Below are 25,189 nucleotides of genomic sequence, written 5' to 3' on the forward strand. Positions count from 1 at the left end.
TCGTGGCCCAGATCCTGCGCTTCATGGGCGACCCCCACCTGCATGGTGCCCAGGAGAACATCTTCGGGAACTACATTGTGCAGAAGGGGCTGGCGGTGCCTGAGCTGCGGGATGAGATCCTGGCACAGCTAGCCAACCAGGTGTGGCACAATCACAATGCCCACAATGCCGAGAGGGGCTGGCTGCTGCTGGCCTCCTGCCTCAGTGGCTTTGCACCTTCCCCGCGCTTCAACAAGTACCTTCTCAAGTGAGTGGGACTGGATAGGGACTGGAACATGAGGGATGGTGGCACCAGCAGTGGGGCCCAGGTGGGGTGTTAAAGGTCAGGCCAAGAGTGAGATCTCTATGCTGGAAAGCTCAGGCATGGAGGCTGGCCAGGGCTGCTCTGAGTTTCTACTGGGAGGCATTGACCTCTCACAGCATGGGAGTTTAGTGGGGTGGTTAGGAGCATGGATGCTGGACTCAATCAGTGTTGAAATCTCAGCTCAGCCATATGTGAGACAAGTCACTGCCTGAGACAATTCACTGCCTCTCTCTGAACCTGTTTCTCCCCTATAATTTGGGGATGGCAACAGAACCCACCTAACACAGTGGCTGTGAGCTACAGAGTTACAGAATCTTGCTCAGGCCAGCATGCAGCAGATGGACATCACCTGGCCAGTCTTGTGACTCTGTGGCAGCTGACACCAGGGTAGGGCTATTGCTGGCCTGCCTATCTAGGGCTTTCCTGAGAGCATGGTGCTAGGTTCCCTCTTTAGCTACTGTGGGCTACTGTGGGCCTGCAGCCAGGCTTAGCTGCAGGGAATGTAGGATGTGGAGGTGAGGGAAGCATGAGGAATGACTGGTAGAGATTGGGCTCATTGAGCCTAGGTTGAGTTGAACCCTCAGCCATCTCTTTTATAGAAAACTTGGAGGAAAGCCGGGTGCAGTGGCTCACACCTGTAATCCCAGCACTTTGGGAGGCCAAAGCGGGTAGATCACAAAGTCAAGAGATCGAGACCATCCTGGCCAACATGGTGAAACCCTGTCTCTGCTAAAAAAAATACAAAAATTCGCTGGGCATGGTGGTGTGCACCTGTAGTCCCAGCTACTCAGGAGGCTGAGGCAGAATAGCTTGAACCAGGGAGGCGGAGGTTGCAGTAAGCCAAGATCGCACCACTGCACTCCAGCCTGGCGCCTGGTGACAGAGAGAGAGACTCTGCTTCAAAAAATAAATAAATAAATAAATAAAAGAAAAGAAAACTTGGAGGAGAGGCTCAGAGAGGGCAGATAACCACCCAAGGTTACCCTGTGAGAGAATGAAGGCAGAGTTCAGGTTGTTGCCCACACCCAGCTGCAGATCACATCCTGTCAATGACATTTTGTTCCAACAAGCTGGAATCTCTTTGGTCTATCCTTGGACCTCTATGCTGGCCCGAGATACTTCTGGGCTAGCCTGGGACCCTTTCAGTTTAGCCAGGGGACATTAAGCTACCCTGCAATCTTTTGTAGGCTAGCCCGGAACCCCTTAAGTACAGACCCAGAGCACTGGACTCTAGCCTGGGACCCTTCTGAACTAGCCCTTTTCAGCTTCACCTTGGGGCTCTGGAATAGCCTGGCCCTTTCTCAGACTAGCCTCAGAATTACCTACCCCCACTCACCAGCCCCCAGCTAGCTTCAGATCCCTCTTGATCCTGGTTCCAACTCCTACCCATCAGGTTTGTGTCTGATTATGGGCGGAATGGCTTCCAGGCTGTGTGTCAGCACCGCCTCATGCAGGCCATGGGCCGGGCCCAACAGCAGGGCTTGGGGGTGGCCCGAACCTTACCCCCAACCCAGCTCGAGTGGACAGCGACCTATGAGAAGGCCAGCATGGCGCTGGACGTGGGCTGCTTCAATGGTAAGCTGCCTTCCCCAACCTCAATGAGGGCAGTGGGAGTCATCAGGGCCCAGTGAGCCCTAGGGATGGCAGAAGCCACTGGATGTTCTGGAGCCAAGGGAGGGCCTGCTCTGATACGGCTCTACATGAAAGTCTGTGTGTGGGGGTGGGACCTGGCCTGGAGATGGGAAGCCAGGGAAGTGAGACTACAGATATAGGAAGTCTGAGAGGAGGAAGCAAGCAGGGAGGCACGGCCAGACTGGACTCAGTTGCTCCAACCTGAGCCTGGCATCTGCTGTGCCCCAGGTGACCAGTTCTCCTGCCCAGTGCACTCCTGGAGTACGGGAGAAGAGGTGGCTGGAGACATTCTCAGGCACAGGTTGGCTCCTAGGATGCCCTCCCAGCACACTCTTAGGTACCTGGAATGTAGGTTGGGGGGAGGTCAGATCCCCCAAAGGGTCCCATAGGGTCCACTCCATTCATGTTTAGGGTCTGCCTTATATCCCAGGATCTCCCCAGGTAGTGCCTGATGACTCTGTCCCTCATTTATTTTCCTGTGCATGCCATCACCAGGGGGCTGGCAGATGGTTGGCGTGGCTGGACTGTGGCCATGAAGAATGGTGTCCAATGGGCAGAGCTGGCTGGCCACGACTATGTGTTGGACCTGGTGTCAAACCTGGAGCTGCTCAAGGACTTCCCTCGACAGAAGTCCTATTTCATTGTGGGCGCAGAGGGACCTGTACCCAGTAGGGGAGGCCCCAAAGTGTAGGTAGCTATGGGGGACCCCCTCACAGATGGCCACTCCCAGGCAGAAGGCCTGCCCCTCCCAGCTGCTGGGACAGGCTGAGCCCTGAACTTAGACTTCAAGGTTCTTAAGGAGGTAGAGTTCACCAAAGGATCCTGCTTTTAAAGGGAGAAAGCCACCCAATTCCAGGGTGCAGAGGAAAATTTGGGGGGTTCTGGGATCTCTCTGGGGGTCAGCAGCTCCACTTTCCTTTTCCCCACAGGGTGTTTGGGAACAACTGGGACTCGGATGAGGACACACCCGCTAGACCCCAGCTCCAGGAGCACATGCACAAAGTACCGGACTCTGATGGGAACAGCAGCCACAATGAGGATGGTACAAATGGGGAGACTGAGGCCCAGAGAGGGACAGCAACCCACCAAGATCAACCAACAATGGCTGCTGTCTCTGGTGGGGAGGGAGCCTTGGAGGCTATGGGGGGTGGAAATCATCAGGAAAAAAGAACGTCTTGACATTTTTGTGCCCTCCCCTCCAGAGTCAGACAGTCTTGGAGAGCCTGCTGGGCCCCACAAGGGGCTGGACTGCTACCTGGATAGCCTCTTCGACCCCGTGCTGTCTTATGGGGATGCGGTAGGGATGGAGTGAGGCAGGTCATCTGCAGACTGCAGGCACAGCATGTACACCCAAGTCACACATTTGTACAGGGTGACCTGAGAGCTTCTCACAGCCAGGGTCATTGGGTGGTGTGTCCCATCTGGGTGTCTACTGGAGGTTGGGCAAAGGATGAGGGTAGCTTCACAGCTAGAGATGCTCTTAGCTGATCCTGGAAGGACCCACAGTTAGAAGTGCACCTCTAGCCAAGCATGGTGACATGCCTCTGTAGTCCCAACTACTTAGAAGGCTGAGGCAGGAGGATCTTTTGAGGCCAGGAAGTCTGCAGTGAGCCATGATCACACCACTGTGCTCCAGCTCCAGCACTGGGCAACAGCAAGACCCTGTCTCAAAAAAAAAATAAATGAAAGAAAGAAAGAAAGAGCACCCCTGGAGGGAGCCAGCCCCCTGGGGCCACTAAAATATCTGGGTGGAGTTGAATGACATTGGTCCGTGAGTCCTCTGGCCCCAGATCTCAAGAGACCCCTCAGGTACCCTTGCTCACTCTGGAAACTCTCCAGAACCCACCCCACACCCACTGCCCCTGATATGATATGCAGCCCTGAACAGGGCACAGCCCCTCCTTGAGCCTTAGTTTACTCCTCTGGGAAAGAGGGAATGGGTTGGGAGCTCATGTGGTTATGGGGAAGACTGATGGGGATGCCACAGGGGTAAAGGCTGAGCATAGAGCAGACACTAAGCCAGTGAGAGGCCACTCCCTCCCACCAGAGGGAGGGAAGTGGCCAGTGTCAGGTGCTTGTTGCCATGGAACCTTAGGAGTACAGCATTAAGATGGTCACTTGAGCCACCTACTGCCCCCAGGACCTGGAGAAGCCAACAGCCATTGCCTACCGCATGAAAGGGGGAGGCCAGCCAGGTGGAGGCAGCAGTAGTGGTACTGAAGACACCACCAGGAGGCCCCCAGAGCCAAAGCCAAGTCAGTGCCTCCCCAGGGTGGTTCCAGGGTTGGGCAGGGCCAGAACCACTTGTTGGTCCTCAGGCACCTTCATGTGCTAGAATGGAGGCAGCCACAGCACAGTGGGGGGGGGAGGGTGAGAGGACAGGGAGGAGGGCATCTCCGGTGCCACCTCTGTCCTCTGCACTCTCCCCTCAGTCCCAGGCCTGGACGCCTCCACATTGGCTTTGCAGCAAGCCTTCATCCACAAACAGGCCGTCCTGCTGGTAAGTGAGGGAGGGACTGCTGAGGGGTGGAGAATGGACCTGCCTGGTCACCACTGCCACCTCTCCCCAGGCCCGGGAGATGACCCTGCAGGCCATGGCACTCCAGCAGCAGCCCCCGAGTGCTGCCCCAAGATCCTTGCCCACAGAGGTGAGCCTGGGCCCCCCAGGGTACAGGGGTTGCTAGCAGACATAAGCTGTAAAGATGGGTACTGTGCTGCTCCAGGGCATTATTGTGCCTCTCTGAGCCCAAGGGCTCCACAGCCCATCTTTGACAGAGATCTGGGGTCCCAGAGAGTAGCCTGGTATATCCCAGGCAGCCCACCTCATGTCCTGTTCTCCACAGAAACCCCTAGCACCAGACGCACAGCCGAAGTCTGTAGGTACTGGTCCCCCAGCCAAACCTGTGCTCCTGCGTGCCACTCCAAAGCCCTTGGCCCCTGCCCCTCTGGCCAAGGCTCCAAGGCCCCCCACCAAGCCTGTGGCTGCTCCTGTTCTAGCTCATGATCAGGCTTCTCCAGAAACCAGTGAGTGCCCTATCCCAGCCTCTGAGGCTTCCCAGGACAGGCCTGGGGATGTGGTTGTGTCTCTTATGACCTCACCCTGTTCCTACCACCCTGCTTGTCCACAGCTTTACCCTCCCCAGAGCTGGTCCGGTACTCAACGCTCAACTCTGAGCACTTCCCACAGCCCACACAGCAGATCAAGCACATTGTCAGGCAGTACCAGCAGCCATTCCGGGGAGGCCAGCCCGAGGTCCTCAGGTCAGCACTGCCCCTGCCTCCAGCCCTCCAGCCCCTCACTGTGCCTGAGTGTCCATCATGGTGCACCAGCTTACTGGTGCAGGGGTTGAAGCACCCTGCTCAGGTCCTGTTAGGGAGGGAGTTTATGTCAATGAGTCCAGATGAGCCCCTGCTGTTGTCTAGGTTGTGCTGTAGGACTTCAGGCCAGTCTCTGCTTTTCTCTTGATTCTTGTTTATAATGATGGGAGTGGTGGTGGAGGAGGAGGAAGTTCCCTGCTGTCAAAATATGTGACGGGAAAGGGAGACTCAGTGTCACCCCACCATGGTTCTCCAATGCCCACAGGAAGGGTGGCGGGAAGGTGTTCATGAAGCGGCCAGACCCCCACGAGGAGGCCCTGATGATCCTAAAGGGGCAGATGACTCACCTGACAGCTGCACCTGGCACCCAGGTGAGGGGGCAGGGTGGGGCTGGGCCCAGGTGGAACATAAGTCAAAGAGGGGCCTCAGGGATCCTCAGAAACCAGCCACCCCTATAAGCTGTGGCCCTGCCACTGCCCCTCCACAGGGCCTGCCTGTTTCCCCCTGAGCAGTCTCTTTGGGGTGGGACAGGTGTCCAGAGAAGCTGTGGCCCTGGTAAAGCCAGTGACCAGTGCACCAAGGCCATTCATGACACCCACTTCAGGTGAGAGGGCCAGAAGGTGGGGAGGGTATCCAAGTATATGAGGAAGTCTGTGGGCACAGGTGAGTCCCAGTCTGTGTGTCGGTGGAGTGTGTCTGTGTTCCTCAGCCCCTGTGTACAAGTTGTGAGCATATTGGTATAATTATAATATTAGCACTTAAGTAGCACAGATCTCTGGCCACTCCCATCCTGGCCTCATATAATCCTACCAGAACCCTTCAAGGTAGCACAATTATTCCTACATGTTGAAGATGGGGAAACGGAGGCACAGACAGGTTAAGTGGCTTGCCCAAGGCCCCCTGGCATCACAGTTGGAGCCCTAGCCTCTACACCTTCTGTCTCTCAGCAGCCACAGTGATCTTAACAGCTATATAAGCAGCTCACATCCTGTCCCTGACAAAAACCCTCTGATGGCTCCTACAATAAGCTCCAAACTCCTCACTGTGGCCTATGAGACACTGCATGATGTGCCCACCTCCCCAATCTCATCTCCCACTTTCTTCCCCTTGGCACATTCTGTTCCTCCCTGTTCCCCGAACACTCCAAGCCCTCTCCTGTCTTGGAGCCCTTGCTCTTCCTGTTCCCTCTGCCTAGAATGCTCTTCCCCAAAACCGTTGCATGCCTGTCTCCTTCTCACCATTCATGTCACAGCTCAAATCACCTTTGTCACCTCAGCAAGGTCTGCCTAGACTGCTAGGAGTGAAGGACCTCATAGACCAGCTCTCCAGGATCCATCCTAAACCGCCCTGCTTTCCCTCCACCCCAGACTTGGACAGTGAGAGCTTTGTTTCTGAATGATCCATGCCACCCACACCTGCCATGGGCACTAAATTCCAGGGCAGGAGCCTTGTCTACCTTGTTTGTGGGGCCATCTCGGCCTTTAGCCCAGGCCTATATACAATAGGTGTTTTTATGTGTTGAATGAAGGGGCTGTGTCCTCCTCCACCTGCCCTGCCTCTCCCACTTCATCCTAAGAGGTGCCTTCTCCTGCCTCCCTGACCCCCGTGCTCTCCAGCTCTGCCCTCGCGGTCGCTGGAGCCCCCTGAGGAACCAATGCAGACGCAGCTGCACCGCCTTATCAACCCCAGCTTCTATGGCTATCAGGACGCCCCCTGGAGGATCTTCCTGCGCAAAGAGGTGCGGAGCATAGCCAGAGCCAGGGGAGGGGCTGAAGGCGGGCAGAGGAGGGTCCAGGAGGACTGAAAAGGGCCAGGCTGAAGCCAGGAATGGAGTCAGAGCTGGGGCAGATCTGCACCTAGGAGGCAGGGACGGGTGTGAAGCAAGGTGAGGGGGCAATCGGAAGGTACCCACCGAAGCCCCGCCCCTACAGGTGTTTTACCCCAAGGACAGCTACAGCCATCCTGTGCAGCTTGACCTCCTGTTCCGGCAGGTGAGGTCCTCTCTCTCCTTTCTGCCTCAGTGAACTCAGCATGGCAGTGTGAATGCAAAGATAGGCTAGCAGCAAAGCCTGTGCATGCTAGGATTTGGGGTCCTTGACTGGGGTGGGGACGGGCAGCTGTTTTATTGAATCTCCCCCCTCCCATGGGCAGGGTCAGTGAGCCCACAGTTCAACCTAATCAGAGCCATAGTTTGTCTGAGCTAGACATGGCCCAGAAGTCAACTGTAAACCCCTGTATAGATTAGGAAACTGAGGCCTAGGAAGGGTGGCCTGGATTGTGGGGGTGAGGAGAAAGGAGAGGGTCCCTGAAGGAGAATCTGATTTACACAGATGACCCAGCTTATAGATGACCCCACTGCTGCAAAATGGGACACCCCCCCCCCACATTGTCACTCACCCTAGTAGAGTCCAGCCTGGATTCCAGCCGGGTGAGTCCCATGCACCGCCTGCATCACAACCTGTTCCCACAGATCCTACACGATACACTGTCCGAAGCCTGCCTGCGCATCTCTGAGGATGAGAGGCTCAAGATGAAGGCCCTGTTTGGTATCTTGTGGGAGGGGAAGGGTATTGATGGAGCAACCTGCCAGAGGCACAACCAGCCCTGTTCCAGAGGGAGACTGAGGCTGACAAGTCCAGCTCCACCATCTCCCAGACATGCGCCTCCTTGCTCTGCTTCTGGCCTCTCATGTGGCCTGGCTGCATGTTTGGGGTTGGCAATGCCTGACACACTGTGTCCTTGCCATCTCGTCCATTTCTGAGTTTCCACTTCCCAGTATAGACACTGGTTAGATGCCTTCTTGCTAGGTATCAGCCACCTCCCTCCCTGACATCCCTGAGATGGGGGCTGGCAGAGGAGTGGGGAGAGGGTCCTGACCAGACCTGGCCTCCCATAGCCCAGAACCAGCTGGACACACAGAGGCCTCTGGTAACGGAGAGCGTGAAGCGGGCTGTGGTCAGCACTGCGCGAGACACCTGGGAGGTCTACTTCTCCCGCCTCTTCCCTGCCACGGTGCGAGCCACTCACCTGCCCCCTACCTGCTCAGAGGATTCAGGGATGAGGCAATAGGACCCTCACATGCCCTTCATTCCTGCCCCAGGGCAGCGTAGGCACTGGAGTGCAGCTCCTAGCTGTGTCCCACATGGGCATCAAACTCCTGAGGATGGTCAAAGGTGGCCAGGAGGCCAGCGGGCAGCTGCGGGTCCTGCGTGCATACAGGTGACTGGCAGAGGGGGGAAGTGGAGCTGGTTGGAGACTGGGGTACAGACTGGTAGCAGTATTTCCTTCCTCTCCACAGCCACTTACCAAGTACCCATGATGCACCAGGCTCTGTGCCAAGCCATTGAAGCAAACCCATTTTAGAGCTGGGAAAATTGAGGCTCAGAGAGAGAAGTTGTTTGTCTCAGGTCACACAACCGGGAAGGGGTTGAGCTATGCACCCACTCCCCTGCCCTCCTTCCAGCCCCCACAACAGCAGCACTGTGCAGAGGGGCAACTGTGCTGGAAACAAACAAGCCCTGATGCAGCTGGAGAGGGAACCACTGCCAGCCATGACACCTTACTGAGTCCTCAGACTCCCTCCCCTGCTAGAAGTCCCTTTTGTCCTTTGTAACCTGAGGATGGGAATAGAAACTTGCTCACGGGTTGGATAAAGACTCCTTGCTTTGAAAGATGTGGAGAGAACTTGGTCAGTGGGTGAAAGAGAGATTTGGGTAGGCACAAATCTAGATTTAGAGCTTGGACCAAGGGACAAAGGGTGGAGAGGGGTCAGAGTGCTGTCCCAAAGGGTGGTAGGAACTGAGCTGAAGCCACAGCCTGGGTCAGAGAGGGGAAGCGGGAAGTTCCTAGGGTCCTGTGGGAGCTGGCACAATGGGGCCAAGGTGGGACTGGACTTCAAATGGGGAAGGACAGGAGCAGAAGCAGCACAATAGGTAGAAGAAGGGAATCTTTCTGGCAGTGGAGTCCTGCCCTCATGTCACCAGCCCATCCTCCAGCTTTGCAGATATCCTGTTTGTGACAATGCCCTCCCAGAATATGCTGGAGTTCAACTTGGCCAGTGAGAAGGTCATCCTCTTCTCAGCCCGAGCTCACCAGGTCAAGACACTGGTGGATGACTTCATTTTGGAGCTGAAGAAGGTCAGGACCTTCCCACAGATCTTCCCCCAACCCAGGCTGAGGGCCCAGCAACAAGGCTCTCCCACCCCACATATATACTAGCCCCACCTGCCTGGGAAGTGTGACTGTATCCATAGACTTCTGTTTACCTTCAGGCCTTTGCACTGGCTGTGCCTTCCACTTGGAATACCCTTTCCTCCTTTTGCCTGCTCCTTCAAAAAAACCTTTGCCAATGCCCCCTGCTGGCCAGTGCCCCCTCCTGAAGGCACAGTACCTCCTCTGAGCTCTGCAGCAACTGTACTCCTCACCCTCCTGCCTTGGCTGCATGGCCTGCCCACTGCATCTCAGTCTCTTTCCATCCCCTCTGCCCACTCCTGTCTGGCAGCCCCCAGACCTAGGGCAGGTTGTCTCTGTGCCCCAGGCCTGAGGAAGGCTTTAGCAGGAAGGTCGGTGAGGTATCGAGTGGGGAAGGCCTATGAGTGTGCCCTAAAGTCCATGTGTGTCCCTCAGACTCAGCCTCCAGCCCTTTCTTCCACCGAGAATGCCCTTACCCCTTTTCACCTAATGAGGGCTCCCTAATGAGTAAGGAAGGATGTGAGGAGCAGGGGTTGCCCTAGGCCTCTGGGAGTGGGGTGATGGGGCTATTGCCCTGACCCTGCCCCTGGCTGACCCAGGACTCTGACTATGTGGTCGCTGTGAGGAACTTCCTGCCTGAAGACCCAGCCCTGCTGGCTTTCCACAAGGGTGACATCATCCACCTGCAGCCTCTAGAGCCTCCTCGAGTGGGTCAGTGCCACTGGGGTGGGCTGGGTGTGGGAGGGGGAGGCTGGCCAAGGGGGCCTACCTGGGAGATGCTGACCCAAGCCTGGCCCACAGGCTACAGTGCTGGCTGCGTGGTCCGCAAGAAGGTGGTGTACCTGGAGGAGCTGCGGCGTACAGGCCCCGACTTTGGTGGGTGCCCCAGAACCTGGAAATCTCATATAGGGTGCATCCTAGTTTCACACACTCATGCTGAGATATACATTGAGGGTTTCTTGGTGCCCAAAAGTGGTCTGGGCTGGCCAGGTCTCCAAGATCCAGACATGGCCTGTCAGTGTCTGTTGGTAGTCAGACAGAGCCCTCTGCTCTGCCTGTATATGTGGCTGAGGGGTCTCCATGGGCGTTTCTGTGTTTGTGGCCCAAGTCTACCTTTGTGTCTCCACATGACCAGAGAGTCCACAAACCCTGCTTTGCTTTTTTGCTTCACTTCCCTATTATGGTCCTGTGGCCCTGAGAAAATCCCTTTCCTTCCCTGAGCCTGTTTCTTCATCTGTAAAATAGGTTCGATGGCCTGGCCTGCCTCACAGAGTTCTAGAGAGGGGTTGAAAAGGTACCCAAGGCCGGGTGCGGTGGCTCACGCCTGTAATCCCAGCACTTTGGGAGGCCGAGGCGGGTGGATCACACGAGGTCAAGAGATTGAGACCATCCTGGTCAACATGGTGAAACCCCATCTCTACTAAAAATACAGAAAATTAGCTGGGCATGGTGGCGCGTGCCTGTAATCCCGGCTACTCAGGAGGCTGAGGCAGGAGAATTGCCTGAACCCAGGAGGCAGAGGTTGTGGTGAGCCGAGATCTCGCCATTGCACTCCAGCCTGGGTGACAAGAGCGAAACTCCTTTAGTAGCAAGACAAGACCCTCCAGTTTGCCTTAGACCTTTTACCCGCCCCTAGGCTGGAGGTTTGGGACTATCCATGGGCGTGTGGGCCGCTTCCCTTCGGAGCTGGTGCAGCCCGCTGCTGCCCCCGACTTCCTGCAGCTGCCAGCAGAGCCGGGCAGCGGCCGAGCAGCCGCCGTGGCCGCTGCTGTGGCCTCTGCAGCCGCTGCACAGGAGGTGGGCCGCAGGAGAAAGGTGAGACCAATGTGGGTGGGGTGAGGTGGGGTAGACTAAGCGGAAGGGGTGAGGCGAGTGGGAATAAGGTCGGCCAAGGGCGAGGCCAGGCTCTTGGGGCGTGGCCGGTCTTGGACTAGGGTGAACCAGGTATAGAGTGAGCTGCAGGTGAGACCCAGGAGATGGGTCCAGAGATGGCTGGAGGTGTGGTTAAATGGGGTAGGGAAGGGTGAGGATCAGCGGGTTGTAATCAGGGCAGTGGGGTCAGACCAGCCTGGGCCCGCCAGTAGGTCAAATCTGGGATGGGATGAGGCCAGGTGAGTGGGCGGGGTTGGGCTTGTGGAGCTAGCGAGAGGTGGGGTCAGCTGTGACAAGGCAGCTGGGGAAGGGCGTGGCCAAGTGGGGCGGGGAGTAGGGTAAGTAAAAGACGGCTGAAGGGGCGAGGCCAACGGGATGCGGGAGGCTTCAAATAGATGCGTGGGCGAGTCCAGATGGATGGGTGGTCGGGCTGCTTGAGAATCTGGGCCCAGTCCGCGAGGGGTTGCGTTGTGTTTTGACCGAAGGGCTACGCGTGGTGTGGCCGGGCAGGGCCTTCCTAGCTCCGCCTCTTCTGCAGGGTCCCCCAGTCAGGGCCCGCTCTGCTGACCATGGGGAGGAAGCCCTGGCTCTCCTACCCTACACAATGCTCGAGTTTGCCCAGAAGTATTTCCGAGACCCTCAGAGGAGACCCCAGTGAGTGGTGGCCCCATCCCTCTTTCCCACACTGTGGGGGGTTCTGGGCTTCTTGCAACTGTCCAAACTGCAGGCTATGGGTCTGGGAGGCCCCACTTCTGGTGGGAGAGATGAGAGACTACCCAGGTGTGAGGCCCACTTCAGTGCCTACATCTGGGGGGGGTCTCCCTGTCTGGCAGACTGATCAGAATGGTGGGTCAAGAACATTCCCTTGTGGAAAAGCATGTAGCCAAGGCTTGGGCAAGACAGGTTAGTAGCACCCACCTTCCACCACAGGGATGGCCTCAGGCTGAAATCCAAGGAGGGTCGGGAGTCCAGAACCTTGGAGGACATGCTTTGCTTCACCAAGGTGTCCAGTCTCGGACCTCGGTTTCCCCATCTGTAAAACGATGATACAAGGGCCCCCTCCCAGGACCCTGGGGTGAACAAACTTGTTCTCAGTGAGACCCTCTAGCTCTCAGCACCCTGATTCCCTCCCAAGGATAGCATGTGTCCCCAGTGTTGGGCCTGGGTCCCCTTTTGTGACATGGACCCTCCTGTTATCATATGGCCTTGAAACACGATGTGTCTCCTCTCTGTTCTGACATGTCCTTCCTCCATCATGGCACAGCCTTCTTTCTCCACAGACCCCTCTCCAGGAATCCCTCATCGAACTCAGCGACAGCAGCCTCAACAAGATGGCCACCGACATGTTCCTAGGTGTGGGGGTGGGATTGTAGCCAGGGCTCTGGGCCAGATGGGATCCAGCACTGTGTGATGTCTACTGGTCACCACTCCTCCCTGGTCTTCAGATTCTTTCCCTCCCCCCAGTTCAAACATGGGACATGTTTAAGAGAATAGAAGCCCCCAGCTGCTGTGGCCAAGGCTCCCAGGGAGGGGCTCAGCCCTGGGGCTTCCTGGGGTGGGTGAGCAACTGGACGTTTGGTGGGTCTGAATGGGATGGGTCTTTCCTTCAGCTGTGATGAGGTTCATGGGGGATGCCCCACTGAAGGGCCAGAGTGACCTGGACGTGCTTTGTAACCTCCTAAAGGTCAGTTCAGCCAACTTTGCCAGATGCCTCCTTTCTTGCTCTGTGGCTCAGTTTCCCATCTGTCAATGAGTCACAGGACATTAGGGTGGGAAGCCTTTCCCATGGTCCAAAGAGGAATGCATCATGCTGGTAGGGAGAGGGCTAGAAAAGGGACACCAGGCCTGTCTCCAGGTGCCCACCCTGTTCTTATGTACCTGGTATGTGACATAGCCCTTAATATGTCTTTGATGTGTGACCTCTCTGGCCTCCTTCAGCTGTGTGGGGACCATGAGGTCATGCGGGATGAGTGTTACTGCCAAGTTGTGAAGCAGATCACCGACAATACCAGCTCCAAGCAGTGAGTGAACTGGGCTTTACCCTACCATCCCCCCACTGTGTTCATGCTTCAGGAGGGGCCAGTTCAGCCTCCCACCTCCCCAGGGTTGACTCCTCCTGGATTCTCTTCCCCTCACCCTCTTCCTCACTCAGTAGAGTACATTTTTGGAATTACTTGGTCTGGAACACACAATTTCAGCTGTCTGAACTTTAGTGCCTTTATCTGTAAAATGGCAGTGATAATGTCTAAGTCCAGATTCTTAGTTGCAAGTGATAGAAACCCAACTCAAACTGGTTTAAGCAAGAGGGAACTTATTGATTCAGAGAAATGAAAAGTCAATGAGTATGTGGCTTCAGGCATAGCTGAATCCAGGTCATTAGAAAGCAGGCTTTCTCCATCTGCTGGCTCTGCTTTCTTCTGTGTTTGATCATTTCCAAACAGCCTCTCCCAGAGAGTAGCAAGGTGGCAGATCTGGGGCAACAGCTCAGCAATCCCAGACAAAGCAAAACTGATCCAATATTTGTAGCAGAAATTCTCAAATCCAGCCTTACAGGCCTGAGTTGGTCACAAGCTCAACCCTGTACGGATCATAAAGGCTGGAGGATACAGAGTAGTGATTGGTTAGATCTAGGTCACATGTATGTCCTAAAACCAATCACCAAAGCCAGAAGGAGGCTGAACTCTTATTGGCCAGTCTTGGGTCATATACCTATCCCCAGGCCAATCGCTGTGGCCAGGGGTTACAGTGTTCTCATTAACCAAACCTGACTTCCTTGCCCATCTCCAAACCATAGGGATCCAGAGACGGGTGGGTGGTTTCCCAAAGGAAGCCCAAGTGTTGTTCCCAGACACCAGATATCCCTAAACCCTCACACCCAGGACCATGTGAAGGTGAATTACTGTGTTCCACTCATGCAGGGTCAGCACACAGTAGGTGCCCAATGTGTGTGTGCTCTTGTTACCATCAGGCCCACTCCTGTCTCCACCTGCACTACCTCCTCACTTGTTCTCCATCTCCTCAGAAATTTTAGAACCACTCAGCTTGTCCTCCTGCTCCTCCCAGCCCTGGGCCTTACCTGTCCTGACCTCTACACAATCTCAGCAGGTTCACCTTTTCCCAGAAGCCTTCCCAGAGAGATCCCCCACCTGTTGTGAGGCAGAAAAGAGAAGAATAGAATAGGAAGGAAAAGAGTCACAGTACGTCCCCTACCTGGGAAAGATGTCTGGGGCCCCATCCTCTTCCTTCCCTTTCCCCCATCTTGACTTCCCAAGTAGCATATGCCTTCTGCCTGGCTTCAAGGCCTCTTCACTGGGCAGGAAGGAGCATCTTCAGGAGACAGGAGCTGCCAGAGAGTTGGAATCTTCCTCAGCTCAATCCCAGGAGGGCTATCCCAGGAGGCTCTTGGCACACTCTAGTGCTGTGGCTGCCTGTGACATGGTTCCCATGTGTCCTTGCAGGGACAGCTGCCAGCGAGGCTGGAGGCTACTGTACATCGTGACTGCCTACCACAGCTGCTCCGAGGTCCTCCACCCACACCTCACTCGCTTCCTCCAAGATGTGAGCCGGACCCCTGGCCTGCCCTTTCAAGGTTAGAGGTCAATGAGTGAGGACCCAGGACTGTATGCTTCTCCCATGGGTACCAGGTGGGCAGCTGGTGGAAGGGGAAACCCAGAAGGCCTCACTCTTTACAGGTGCTAAGCAATGTTAACTAATACTAATTTACTCCCCAAACATTTGCAAAGGTTTCACGGGGCTGATGTGGTGGTTTGTCTGATCTAATGGAGGGGGTGGTCAGGAAAGACTCCTTAGAAGAAGTATTGCCCTGGGTAGGAGGGATTTCCAGGTGGAGTGAATGACAAGAGCAAAGACCAGGGTGGGAATGTGTGGAATGTGGGAGAATCCAGAGTACTTGGGTGCGGCTCTGCTTTGCTGACTGTTGGGACTTGGCAAGGGTCTTGAGGGATCTGGGCAGGGGTGGGCCCAAGCTGATACCATCCTTCTTAGAATATGGAGAAAGGAGCCCGGGGCAGTGGCTCACCCCTGTAATCCCAGCACTTTGGGAAGCCAAGGCAGGCGGATCACGAGGTCGGGAGTTTGAGACCAGCCGGACCAACATAGTGAAACCCCATTGCTACTAAAAATACAAAAAAAATTAGCCAGGCATGGTGGTGGGTGCCTATAATCCCAGCTTCTCAGGAGGTTGAGGCAGAAGAATTGCTTGAACCTGGGAGGCAGAAGTTGCCAAGATTGCACCACTGCACTCCAGCCTGGGTGACAGTGCGAGACTCCATTTCAAATAAAAAAAGAATATGGAGAAAGTGGGGGCCACTCTTCAGCGTTGTTTCCATAGCAATCCCTGGGGATCCCAAAGAAGAAGGCTGGGGCCCCTGTAGTCACCATGGCAGCCGTGGAGGAGATAGGAGACCTTACCCTTCTTGCCTCTGAATCCTTCTCTCTGATTCACTTAATAAATATGCCTAGACCCACACATGAATAGACCCAGCTCGCCATGGAAGGGCTCCCAGATGCATGAAGGCAGCAGAATGTGCCCTAGAACTCTTGACTCAGAGAAATGGAGCACTGATGCTGGGATCTCCTGCACTGGGAGGCTTGGGTGAGGGAGAGCAGTTGGCAGGGTATCCCAGCTGGCGGGGGCAGAGCTACATCACCCTAGCCACAGAGCCTATTGGCTATGAGCTTCCCAGTCAGCAACTCAGGATGACAGCAGTTTACAGGCTTATAGGTTGCCAAGGGGACTGTGGGCTAGACCATGTGGGATGTGAGTTCAAATCTAGCTCTTAACCTCTAGCTCTTGACCTTGGGCAAGTCCCTGTCCCTGTCTGAACTGTTTGCTCAACTGTCAAATGGGGAGTAAATGTCTGCCCCATAGCTTGTGGAGAGAATACAGTAGGCTCCTGGTTGCTGGCAAGAGGAGCCCCTTTCTCCTACTGCCCACCTTCAGCAAGGCCTGGACTCCCTGCATCCGCAGGGATTGCCAAGGCCTGTGAGCAGAACCTGCAGAAAACCCTGCGCTTCGGGGGTCGTCTGGAGCTCCCCAGCAGCATAGAGCTTCGGGCTATGTTGGTAAGCACGGGGTAGAAGTAGGTTCAAATTGAATGGGATGCTAGGCACAGTGGCTCACACCTGTAATTCCAGCACTCTGGGAGGCTGAAGCAGGCAGATCACCTGAGGTCAGGAGTGCAAGAGCAGCCTGGCCAACATGGCAAAACCCTGTCTCTGCTAAAAATACAAAAATTAGTCAGGCATGGTGGCAAGCACCTGTAATCCCAGCTACTCGGGAGGCTAAGACAGGAGAATTGCTTGAACCCAGGAGGCAGAGGTTGCCGTGAGCCAAGATCACACCACTGCATTCCAGCCTCGGTGACAGATCAAGACTCCATGTCAAAAAACAAAAATAAATGAATGAATGGGAGACACAGCCCTGCCCAGAGACCTCTGTGTCGGATGCATTGCACTCTGGGGCTTGTAGACAGGCCCTGCAAGGCCCAGGTGCTCAAGTGTTCCTACACATGCAAGCCCAGGACCCTTTGGCTTGGGAACTCCTGGGACAAGGGCCACTCAGATCCCAGGACTCAACCTGTCACCCCTCTCACACCTACCCATCCCCAGGCAGGCCGCAGTTCCAAGAGACAACTCTTTCTTCTTCCTGGAGGCCTTGAACGCCATCTCAAAATCAAAACATGCACTGTAAGTGAAGGAATGTCTCCCGCAGTCAGGTACTGGAGGGGCAGGATCAGGAACAGCCCAGGCTTCAGGATGGGGATGGAGTAAGCCCCCAAGGATGCTGAGCCCTCCCAGGCTCTCAAACAGTCCCACAAGGCAGGACTTATTTCTCAGAAGAGCAAACTGCACCTTGGAGAGGTTAGGCCTCTGGCTGAGGTCATCCTGCAGAAAAGGGATGGAAGCAGATTTTGAACCTAAGTCTCAGACCACAAGCTGTGTTCCTTCCCTGCCTGAGGCTGATTTTCAGAGACCTCAGAGGATTGTGCACCTCTGTGAAGAGGGCTGAGGAACTCCACACATGGCCTCTGGGGGCCTGAGTGGGGCCAGAAGGACAGAGGTGAATCCTAACTGACATGGCCTCATCCCTTCCGCCCCCACCCCCAGGTGGCCCTGGATGTGATAGAAGAGATCTGTGCTGAGATGGCTCTGACACGCCCCGAGGCCTTTAATGAATATGTTATCTTCGTTGTCACCAACCGTGGTGAGTGCCAGAAAGACTGAGCATGCTGGGCTCATTCTCATCCCCCAGCCTTGGGCCATGTGGGGCCTCCACCCAGACTTTAGGGCCCAAGTCAGATGCCACTTCTTCCAGGAAGCCCCTTGACCCCTGTGGGGAAAGATCTATTTGTGTACCAAGCATCCCGAGCCCTTCATCTGTCCCTCTCTGCTTTGCCTATTTTGCCTCACCTTGTGGTGAGGGCCCTCTCTCATCTCTCCCTTTGCCCCTCAGGGCATGCTCAATGGGAGGACATAGGCTGTGCCCTTAAGGAGATTACATCCTGGGAAGGTTTCCATTAGTAGCCCCACACTCCTGGAACCTAAAGTTGCAAGCCTTCTTTCCTGCCTCTCATGCCTTATAATGGCCAGAGGAGCCTCTCCTGAGGTGTCACTGAGCCTCTCTCAAGGGCTCCTGGGACCATAGGTGACCGTCATGTATCCCAAAGCCCCTTCCATCTGCTGCTTGCCCTAGGGTCTAGATCATGGTCTTGCCTCCTGTCACCAGCTGGTCAGCTCCAGCAATCCCCAGCCAGCCCTCCCTACGACTGCCTCAGCCCTCAGCCGTGTGCTGTCAGCCCTGCCTGCCCACCCAAGTCCAGCTAGGACATTAGGGGAGAATGGCAGGTAACAGAAAAGTCCTAATAACTGACATTTATTGAACAGATGCTGTGCCCCGGGCATAATTCAAAGCATTTCAGGCCAGGTATGGCGGCTCATGCCTGTAATCCCAGCACTTTGGGAGGCTGAGGCAGGTGGATCACTTGAGGCCAGGAGTTCAAAAGCAGCCTGGCCAACATGGCGAAACCCATCTCTACTAAAAATGAGCCAAGCATGGCAGTGCACACCTGTAATTCCAGCTACTCGGGAGACTGAGGCACAATAATCACTTGAACCTGGGAGGCAGAGGTTGCAGTGTGCCATCATCATGCCACTGCATTCCAGCCTGGGTGATGGAGTGGGATTCTGCCTCAAAAAAGAAAAAAGCATTTCATTCTGTAAACTCTTTTAATCCCCACAACAACCTTATGAAGTGGAGGCTGTCAGCCTTCCCATTTACAGATGGGGAAACTGAGGCCCAGGGAGGCTGTATTAGTTTCCTATTGCTGCTATAACAGATTATCACAAATTTAGTGGCTTAAAAAACACAAATATATTACCTTATAATTCTGAAAGTCAGAAGTTCTAAAATGAAAATAACATCAGGGCCAGGTTCCTTCTGGAGGCTCTAGGGAAGAATCTTTCCTTTCCTTTTCCAGCTTCTAGAAGCCACCCACATTCCTTGGCTCATGGCCCCTTCCTCCATCTCCAAAGCCAGCAGCGTAGAATCCTTAAATCTCTCTCCCTGCCAGCCTCTGCTTCTGGTCTCACATCTCCTCTGACTCTGACCCTTCTGCTTTCCTCTTATGAGGACCCCTGTGCTGACGTTGGGCCTGCTTGCATAATCCAGGATCATCTTCATCTCCAGATCCTTAACTTAATCACATCTGCAGAGTGCTTTTTGCCAAGAAAGTGACATATTCACAAATTCTAGGGGTTAGGACCTGGACACCTTTGGAGGGGTGATTATTCAGCCTGCCACAGAAGTTGTGACTTACCCACAGTCACAGAGTGGTAATTATGTAATCATACCAAACTCCCTTTCTTTAGTAAGATTTTATTGCAGGTGTGAGATGGGTGGCAGAAATGTCAGTGAAAGAGAGAAAAACTTGAGCCTCTCACAGGCTCAGGTCCCAATCCTCCCCACCCCCACCTATGCCAGGTGCCTGGCAAGGGGTCTCTCCTAAAGGAGAGCTGCAGAAAGGTACCCACTGGGTCTCATGGTCTGAAGCCTCTTGTGTTTGTGTTTGTCCCAAGCCTCCTCTGGAAAGGGACTGGGCCTTCTCTGGCCATAATGCAGGGCACCTTCCCATCCAGGCAGGCCACCCTTGGGGCACTCTTCAGCAGCTCATCTTTCCCCAGGAGAAATGGAGCATTACTTATAGCTTTGAATTGGAGTTGTTCCCGTCTGTGGTCATCAACATTTCAATAAAACATAGGGCACCCCATTCAACAAACATGTTCTCCTTTAACAAGGAAGCTGTGTCCCAGAGCAGGTAGATAATTTGCCTGAGGTGATGCCTCACCTGGGTAGCAGGTTGGGGTCTGCACACATGCTCTGTACAGGTGCACACATGTGTGCACACATGCCCCCACCCAGTCCTGCCTCCCTGCTCTCTGCAGGCCAGCATGTGTGCCCACTCAGTCGCTGTGCTTACATCCTGGATGTGGCCTCCGAGATGGAGCAAGTGGATGGCGGCTACATGCTCTGGTTCCGACGTGTGCTCTGGGATCAGCCACTCAAGTTCGAGAATGAGCTATATGTGACCATGCACTACAACCAGGTCAGCACACATGGGCTTCTCTGGACTCTGGGACCTTCTAGTCTCCCCCGGGCCTGTGAGTCAGACTCCACACCCCTGGTATTTGAAGTGTTCATGATGCAGGCCCTGTGGACCTCTCTAACCCTGAGGCCTCTGCTCCCCTATGTGGTCTCTTGGAAGAAGTCAAAACAGTCCTCACTACCTTTGAGGGCCTTTGTGCATGCCATCCCTCCATCTGGACTTCCCAGCTTATCTAATTCCACTCCAGCAAGCTGCCCCCAAACAACACCTCTTCCATTAGGCCCTCTTTGAGGTCCGCTTTCCTTCTGATTTCTTATTCTTCTGAACATGGGCCTGTCCTTTGCTTTATGTGCTAAGCCAGGCTTTGCTGATATTGTCACTTTTGTCTGTGTGTTATTCTACTCTGAGACTTGGAAGTCCTCTAAGTCAGGATCATGGAGTTTACAAAGTCTGGGTTCGTTCTCCCCTACTGTGCCAGTATGTTTGGAAGTGCTTGGACAGAAAGTGTGTATTTTTGTGGAACTGGTGCCAAAACTTCAGGAATTGTACGCAATATGGTCACGTAGCTTTTGCGGCCACATGGTGTCACTGTTGAAGCATAGCCCTATGCAGTCCAGCACCACGCTACTCAATGCGAAGCCTGTGAACTGGCAAAAACGGGATGCAAATCCTCAAGTCCCACCTCAGACCTCCTGGCTCAGAGCCTCTGGGGCACAGCCTGGACGTCTGTTTTGGCAAGCCCTCCTGTGACTCAGGCACACTCAGTTTTGAGAAACAGCAGGCCTGATAAATACGCGTGCACACTGCAGTGTTGATTCTCTGATCTCACCAGCCAGCCCACATCCTGGCAAGGTTGCTGTGGGGACACCCTCATAGGCATCAAGGCCACAGTCCTCCCATATCACCATTATCTGTTTCTGCCATCATTCTCCAAAACCCAGGAAAGTAATAGGCCATCCTACCCCAGAAGAGGATGGGGCTGCAGTAATTAAACTTGCATGTCCCCAGGCCCCCTGCAGCTGAGTGCCTAAACACATGCCTGCCTGGCAGCCCCTCACCCAGGTGCTCCCTGCAGGTTCTGCCTGACTACCTGAAGGGCCTCTTCAGCAGCATGCCAGCCAACCGGCCCAGCGAGCAGCTGCTGCAGCAGGTGTCCAAGCTGGCTTCACTGCAGCACCGCGCCAAAGACCGCTTCTACCTGCCGAGTGTGTGAGCACCTGCCTGCCTGTCTCAGCTGGGGTGGACAGGCAACCCTGCCCTCTCAGCCCACCTCCACCCTCCTCAGAGCTGGCTGTCCCCAGGCCCCCAGGCTCCCCTCTTGTACCAGTGGGGCTGTCTGGGAAGGGGTCGTCCTTGCCTGGGGGTTGAAGTCTCCACCTAGCCATAGGAGCTGGGACCCCCACCTCTCTCTCACAAGTTGCTTCTGGTTGGTATTATTAACTCAGACCAAAGGGAATGATTGAAAAAAAAAAAAAAAAAAAACCAGCTTCCAGGGCCAGGCTCGGTGGCTCACGCCTGTAATCCCAGCACTTTGGGAGGCAGAGGTGGGTGGTTCACCTGAGGTTAGGAGTTTGAGACTAGCCTGACCAACATAGTGAAACCCTGTCTCTACTAAAAATACAAAAAATTAACCGGGCGTGGTAGCAGGTGCTTGTAATCCCAGCTACTCGGGAGGCTGAGGCAGGAGAATCACTTGAGCCCAGGAGGCAGAGATTGGGATGAGCTGAGATTACACCATTGCACTCCAGCTTGGGCAATAAGAGTGAGACTCTGTCTCAAAAAAAAAAAGAAAAAAAAAAGCTTCCAGGACAAATGTTCCCTCTGGTTCAGGAAACACATGTGGCTATACAGAAAGACTTAGCCACAAAAGCATTCATTGCAATGCTGCTCCAACAGCAGAACATCAGAAGTAACCTCAATATCCAACAATAAGGAGTCATCAAGTAAATCGTGGGTGTTAGCCTTTATTTACTTATGTATTTAATTAATTTTTGATTTCTTTCTTTAAAAAAAAAAAAGATGTACCACTTTTTATAGAGCCAGGGTCTTGCTCTGTTGCCCAGGCTGAACTTTCTTTTATGGTTACTTTGCCCAGGCTGGTCTTGAACTCCTGGGCTCAAGCAACGCTCCTGTCTCAGCCTCCCAAAGCAGTGGGATTACAAGAATGAGCCACCCTGCCCAGCCTAGACAGCATTTAAACTGATGTTCTCGAAGATATAGTTAATGCTCATAGTGTAAATCAGTGATTCTCAAATTTTTTATCTCAGGATCGTTTTACACTCTTGAAAAGAGGACCTGGGCCAGGCACAGTGGCTCACGCCTGTTATCCCAGTACTTTGGGAGGCTGAGGTGGGCAGATCACCTGAGGTCAGGAGTTTGAGACCAACCTGGCCAACATGGTGAAACCCTGTCTCTATAAAAATACAAAAGCTGGGCGCGGTGGCTCACGCCTGTAATCCCAGCACTTTGGGAGGCCGAGGCGGGTGGATCACAAGGTCAAGAGATCGAGACCATCCTGGTCAACATGGTGAAACCCCGTCTCTACCAAAAATACAAAAAATTAGCTGGGCATAGTGGCACATGCCTGAAATCCCAGCTACTCAGGAGGCTGGGGCAGGAGAATTGCCTGAACCCAGGAGGTGGAGGTTGCGGTGAGCCGACATCATGCCATTGCACTCCAGCCTGGGTAACAAGAGCAAAACTCCATCTCAAAAATAAATAAATAAATAAAATTTTTTTTTAAAATTGGCCAGGTGTAGTGGTGGATGCCTATAATCCCAGCTACTTGGGAGTCTGAAGCAGGAGACTAGCTAGAACCTGGGAGGTGGAGGTTGCGGTGAGCTGAGATTATGCCACTGCACTCCAGCCTATGTGACAAGAGTGAAACTCTATCTCAAAATAATAATAATCATAGTAGTAGGCCCTCATGGCTGAGTGCAGTGGCTAACACCTCTAATCCCAGCACTTTGGGAGGCCAAGGCGGGTGGATTACCTGAGGTCAAGAGTTTGAGACCAGCCTGGCCAACATGGTAAAACTCTTATCTCTACTAAAAATACAAAAATTTAAAATTATAAAATACAAAAATACTACAAGCGCACACCACCACACCCAGCTATTTTTAAAAAAAATTTTTTAAGTAGAGATGGGATTTCACCATGTTGCTCAGGATAGTCTCGATCTCTTGACATTGTGAGCTGCCCACCTCGGCCTCCCAAAGTGCTGGGATTACAAGCATGAGAAACCACGCCCAGTGAAAATGGTTTTTAACCCCCTAGACCACACTTTGAGAACCCCTGGAAAAAAGAATAGTAAAATGATGTCTGTACCATGTATATCCCAGTACCTATAACACAATAAGGACTCAATATGTAAAGCTCCTTATTTTTATTTATTTATTTATTTTATTTCTTTTGAGACAGGGTCTCTCTCTGTCACCCAAGCTGGAGTTCAGTGGCCCAATCACGGCTCACTGGAGCCTTGACCTCTTGGGCTCAAGTGATCCTCCCACCTCAGCCTCCCAAGTAGCTGGAACCCACAAGCACATGCCACATGCCCAGTTAATTTTAAAATTTTTTGTAGAGACGGGGTCTCATCATGTTCCCCAGGCTGGTCTCAAACTCTTGGGCTCAAGTTATCCTCCCTCTTTAGCATCCCAGAGTCTTGAGATTATAGACATAAGCTGCTGCACCTAGCCAAAAGCTTCTTCTTTTTTTTTTTTTTTTTTTAATGTATAATTGTAAGTGAAAAGAGCAGGAAGCACATAAAGATAATGATCCCAATCCTGGATGAAAATCATTGAGTTCTTACTTTTTGCAAGGGACTCTGCATATGCATTATCTCAGCTATTCTTCCCAACTGCACTTTATTTTCCCCATTTACAGATAAGGCCCAGAGAGGTTATATGGCTTGCTGAAGTCTAGCCCGATAATCATGGGGGAACCAGGATCCAAAACTGGGGAGGGTGGGTTCAGCTGCCAGGCCCTTACCCCAGCAGTGCAAAAAAGCACAGATGTTGCCCAGGGGATCTCTTGGGAGGAGAGGGTTCCCCTGGCTTTCTCCCAACCCTTCCTTCGTCTGCAGCTCCAGCTGGTCAGGATGGGCTGGGACTGCTATAGATATTTTTCAGATGTCCCAAGAGATAAAGGGACTGCCTGAGGTAGCCAGCATATGTCAGAGGGAAGAGGGCTGGGGTGAGTTGATGCCCAGGGACCCCAGCCTGGAGGCCCAGCACTCCTCTGCTCAAGTCTCTGCCCAGTCTTGCTCAAGGCTTTGCCCACCATGTTTCCCCTCACTCTTCTGGCTTTTGCTTCTCCTTGGGGCAGGGGGTATGAAGGATGAAATAGCCTTGGGTTAGGCTGGGCGTGGTGGCTCACCCCTGTAATCCCAGCACTTTGGGAGGCTGGGGTGGGCAGATCACCTGAGGTCAGGAGTTCAAGACCAGCCTGACCAACATGGAGAAACCCTGTCTCTACGAAAAATACAAAAAATTAGCTGGGCATGGTGGCACATGCCTGTAATCCCAGCTACTCAGGAGGCTAAGGCAAGAGAATCACTTGAACCCAGGAGGCGGAGGTTACGGTGAGCTAAGATTGCACCAGTACACTACAGCCTGGGCAATAAGAGCGAAACTCCAGCTCAAAAAAAAAAAAAGAAATTGTCTTAGGTTCAAGTCTTGCTCCTGCCAACCCATGACGGTAACTCACTCAGTCACTGTGTGACCTTATCTAGTCAGTGAACTTCTCAGAGCCTCAGTTACCTTAACTGCAAACAGGGATCCTAGTGGTACTGGCCCAGGCAGTGATTATGCAGTACCAAGCAACTGTGAGTGCCTCTACCCCACCTTCAGCCCATTTATACTCCCCAGCAGGGAGTCGCAGAGATCAGGTTTGCTCTGCATGCATGCTGCACAGTGAGGATTGCATGAGCCTATGAGCTCACTCAGGACCTTTTCCCCTCCCTCCATACACAGGCGAGAAGTCCAGGATTACATCCCAGCCCAGCTCTACCGTACAACAGCAGGCTCAACCTGGCTCAACCTGGTCAGCCAGCACCGGCAGCAGACACAGGCGCTCAGCCCCCACCAGGCCCGCGCCCAGTTTCTGGGTAAGAGCTGCAGGGCAGGGGAGGTGATCATAGGGGGCTTTGCTGAGGAGAGTAGTCATGGAGGATGGGTATGGAGGCACCTCTTTCTTTGCACAAAGGCATTTTTCAGTGCTGGCTAAACTGAGCACCTCCCTGGAGCAAACA

At 53.9% G+C, this 25,189-nt stretch overlaps 1 protein-coding gene across 12 annotated transcripts in view; it reads left to right on the top strand.

The window, feature by feature from the left end:
- Window positions 1-25,189, top strand: part of LOC100398695 (unconventional myosin-XV) — a 58,709-nt gene that overhangs the window by 25,474 nt on the left and 8,046 nt on the right. For 3 of the 12 annotated variants that reach the window (XR_013535599.1, XM_078373111.1, XM_035300131.3), the window contains 34 exons: window positions 12-247; window positions 1,698-1,879; window positions 2,165-2,237; window positions 2,432-2,623; window positions 2,866-2,978; window positions 3,139-3,233; window positions 4,077-4,191; window positions 4,369-4,436; window positions 4,507-4,584; window positions 4,780-4,960; window positions 5,065-5,197; window positions 5,520-5,625; window positions 5,786-5,858; window positions 6,871-6,992; window positions 7,186-7,245; window positions 7,725-7,800; window positions 8,151-8,266; window positions 8,355-8,473; window positions 9,250-9,391; window positions 10,045-10,156; window positions 10,247-10,321; window positions 11,082-11,260; window positions 11,856-11,971; window positions 12,248-12,320; window positions 12,598-12,670; window positions 12,928-13,001; window positions 13,256-13,338; window positions 14,776-14,906; window positions 16,308-16,402; window positions 16,949-17,026; window positions 17,447-17,543; window positions 19,781-19,941; window positions 21,017-21,150; window positions 24,912-25,045. Coding sequence is in view for 9 of the 12 variants with exons in the window: in XM_078373111.1 (XP_078229237.1) it covers window positions 12-247; window positions 1,698-1,879; window positions 2,165-2,237; window positions 2,432-2,623; window positions 2,866-2,978; window positions 3,139-3,233; window positions 4,077-4,191; window positions 4,369-4,436; window positions 4,507-4,584; window positions 4,780-4,960; window positions 5,065-5,197; window positions 5,520-5,625; window positions 5,786-5,858; window positions 6,871-6,992; window positions 7,186-7,245; window positions 7,725-7,800; window positions 8,151-8,266; window positions 8,355-8,473; window positions 9,250-9,391; window positions 10,045-10,156; window positions 10,247-10,321; window positions 11,082-11,260; window positions 11,856-11,971; window positions 12,248-12,320; window positions 12,598-12,670; window positions 12,928-13,001; window positions 13,256-13,338; window positions 14,776-14,906; window positions 16,308-16,402; window positions 16,949-17,026; window positions 17,447-17,543; window positions 19,781-19,941; window positions 21,017-21,150; window positions 24,912-25,045 (3,895 nt within the window). In the remaining 3 variants the exon portion in view is untranslated. Of the gene's footprint in view, window positions 1-11; window positions 248-1,697; window positions 1,880-2,164; window positions 2,238-2,431; window positions 2,624-2,865; window positions 2,979-3,138; window positions 3,234-4,076; window positions 4,192-4,368; window positions 4,437-4,506; window positions 4,585-4,779; window positions 4,961-5,064; window positions 5,198-5,519; window positions 5,626-5,785; window positions 5,859-6,870; window positions 6,993-7,185; window positions 7,246-7,724; window positions 7,801-8,150; window positions 8,267-8,354; window positions 8,474-8,552; window positions 9,392-10,044; window positions 10,157-10,246; window positions 10,322-11,081; window positions 11,261-11,802; window positions 11,985-12,247; window positions 12,321-12,597; window positions 12,671-12,927; window positions 13,002-13,255; window positions 13,339-14,422; window positions 14,739-14,775; window positions 14,907-16,307; window positions 16,403-16,948; window positions 17,027-17,446; window positions 17,544-19,780; window positions 19,942-21,016; window positions 21,151-24,911; window positions 25,046-25,189 lie in introns of those variants that run through there. The other 9 variants (XM_078373107.1, XM_035300132.3, XM_078373108.1 and 6 more) reach the window with 7 other exon arrangements.

The sequence above is a fragment of the Callithrix jacchus genome, chromosome 5 (genome assembly GCF_049354715.1).
Source record: "Callithrix jacchus isolate 240 chromosome 5, calJac240_pri, whole genome shotgun sequence".
Classification (NCBI taxonomy): domain Eukaryota; kingdom Metazoa; phylum Chordata; class Mammalia; order Primates; family Cebidae; genus Callithrix; species Callithrix jacchus.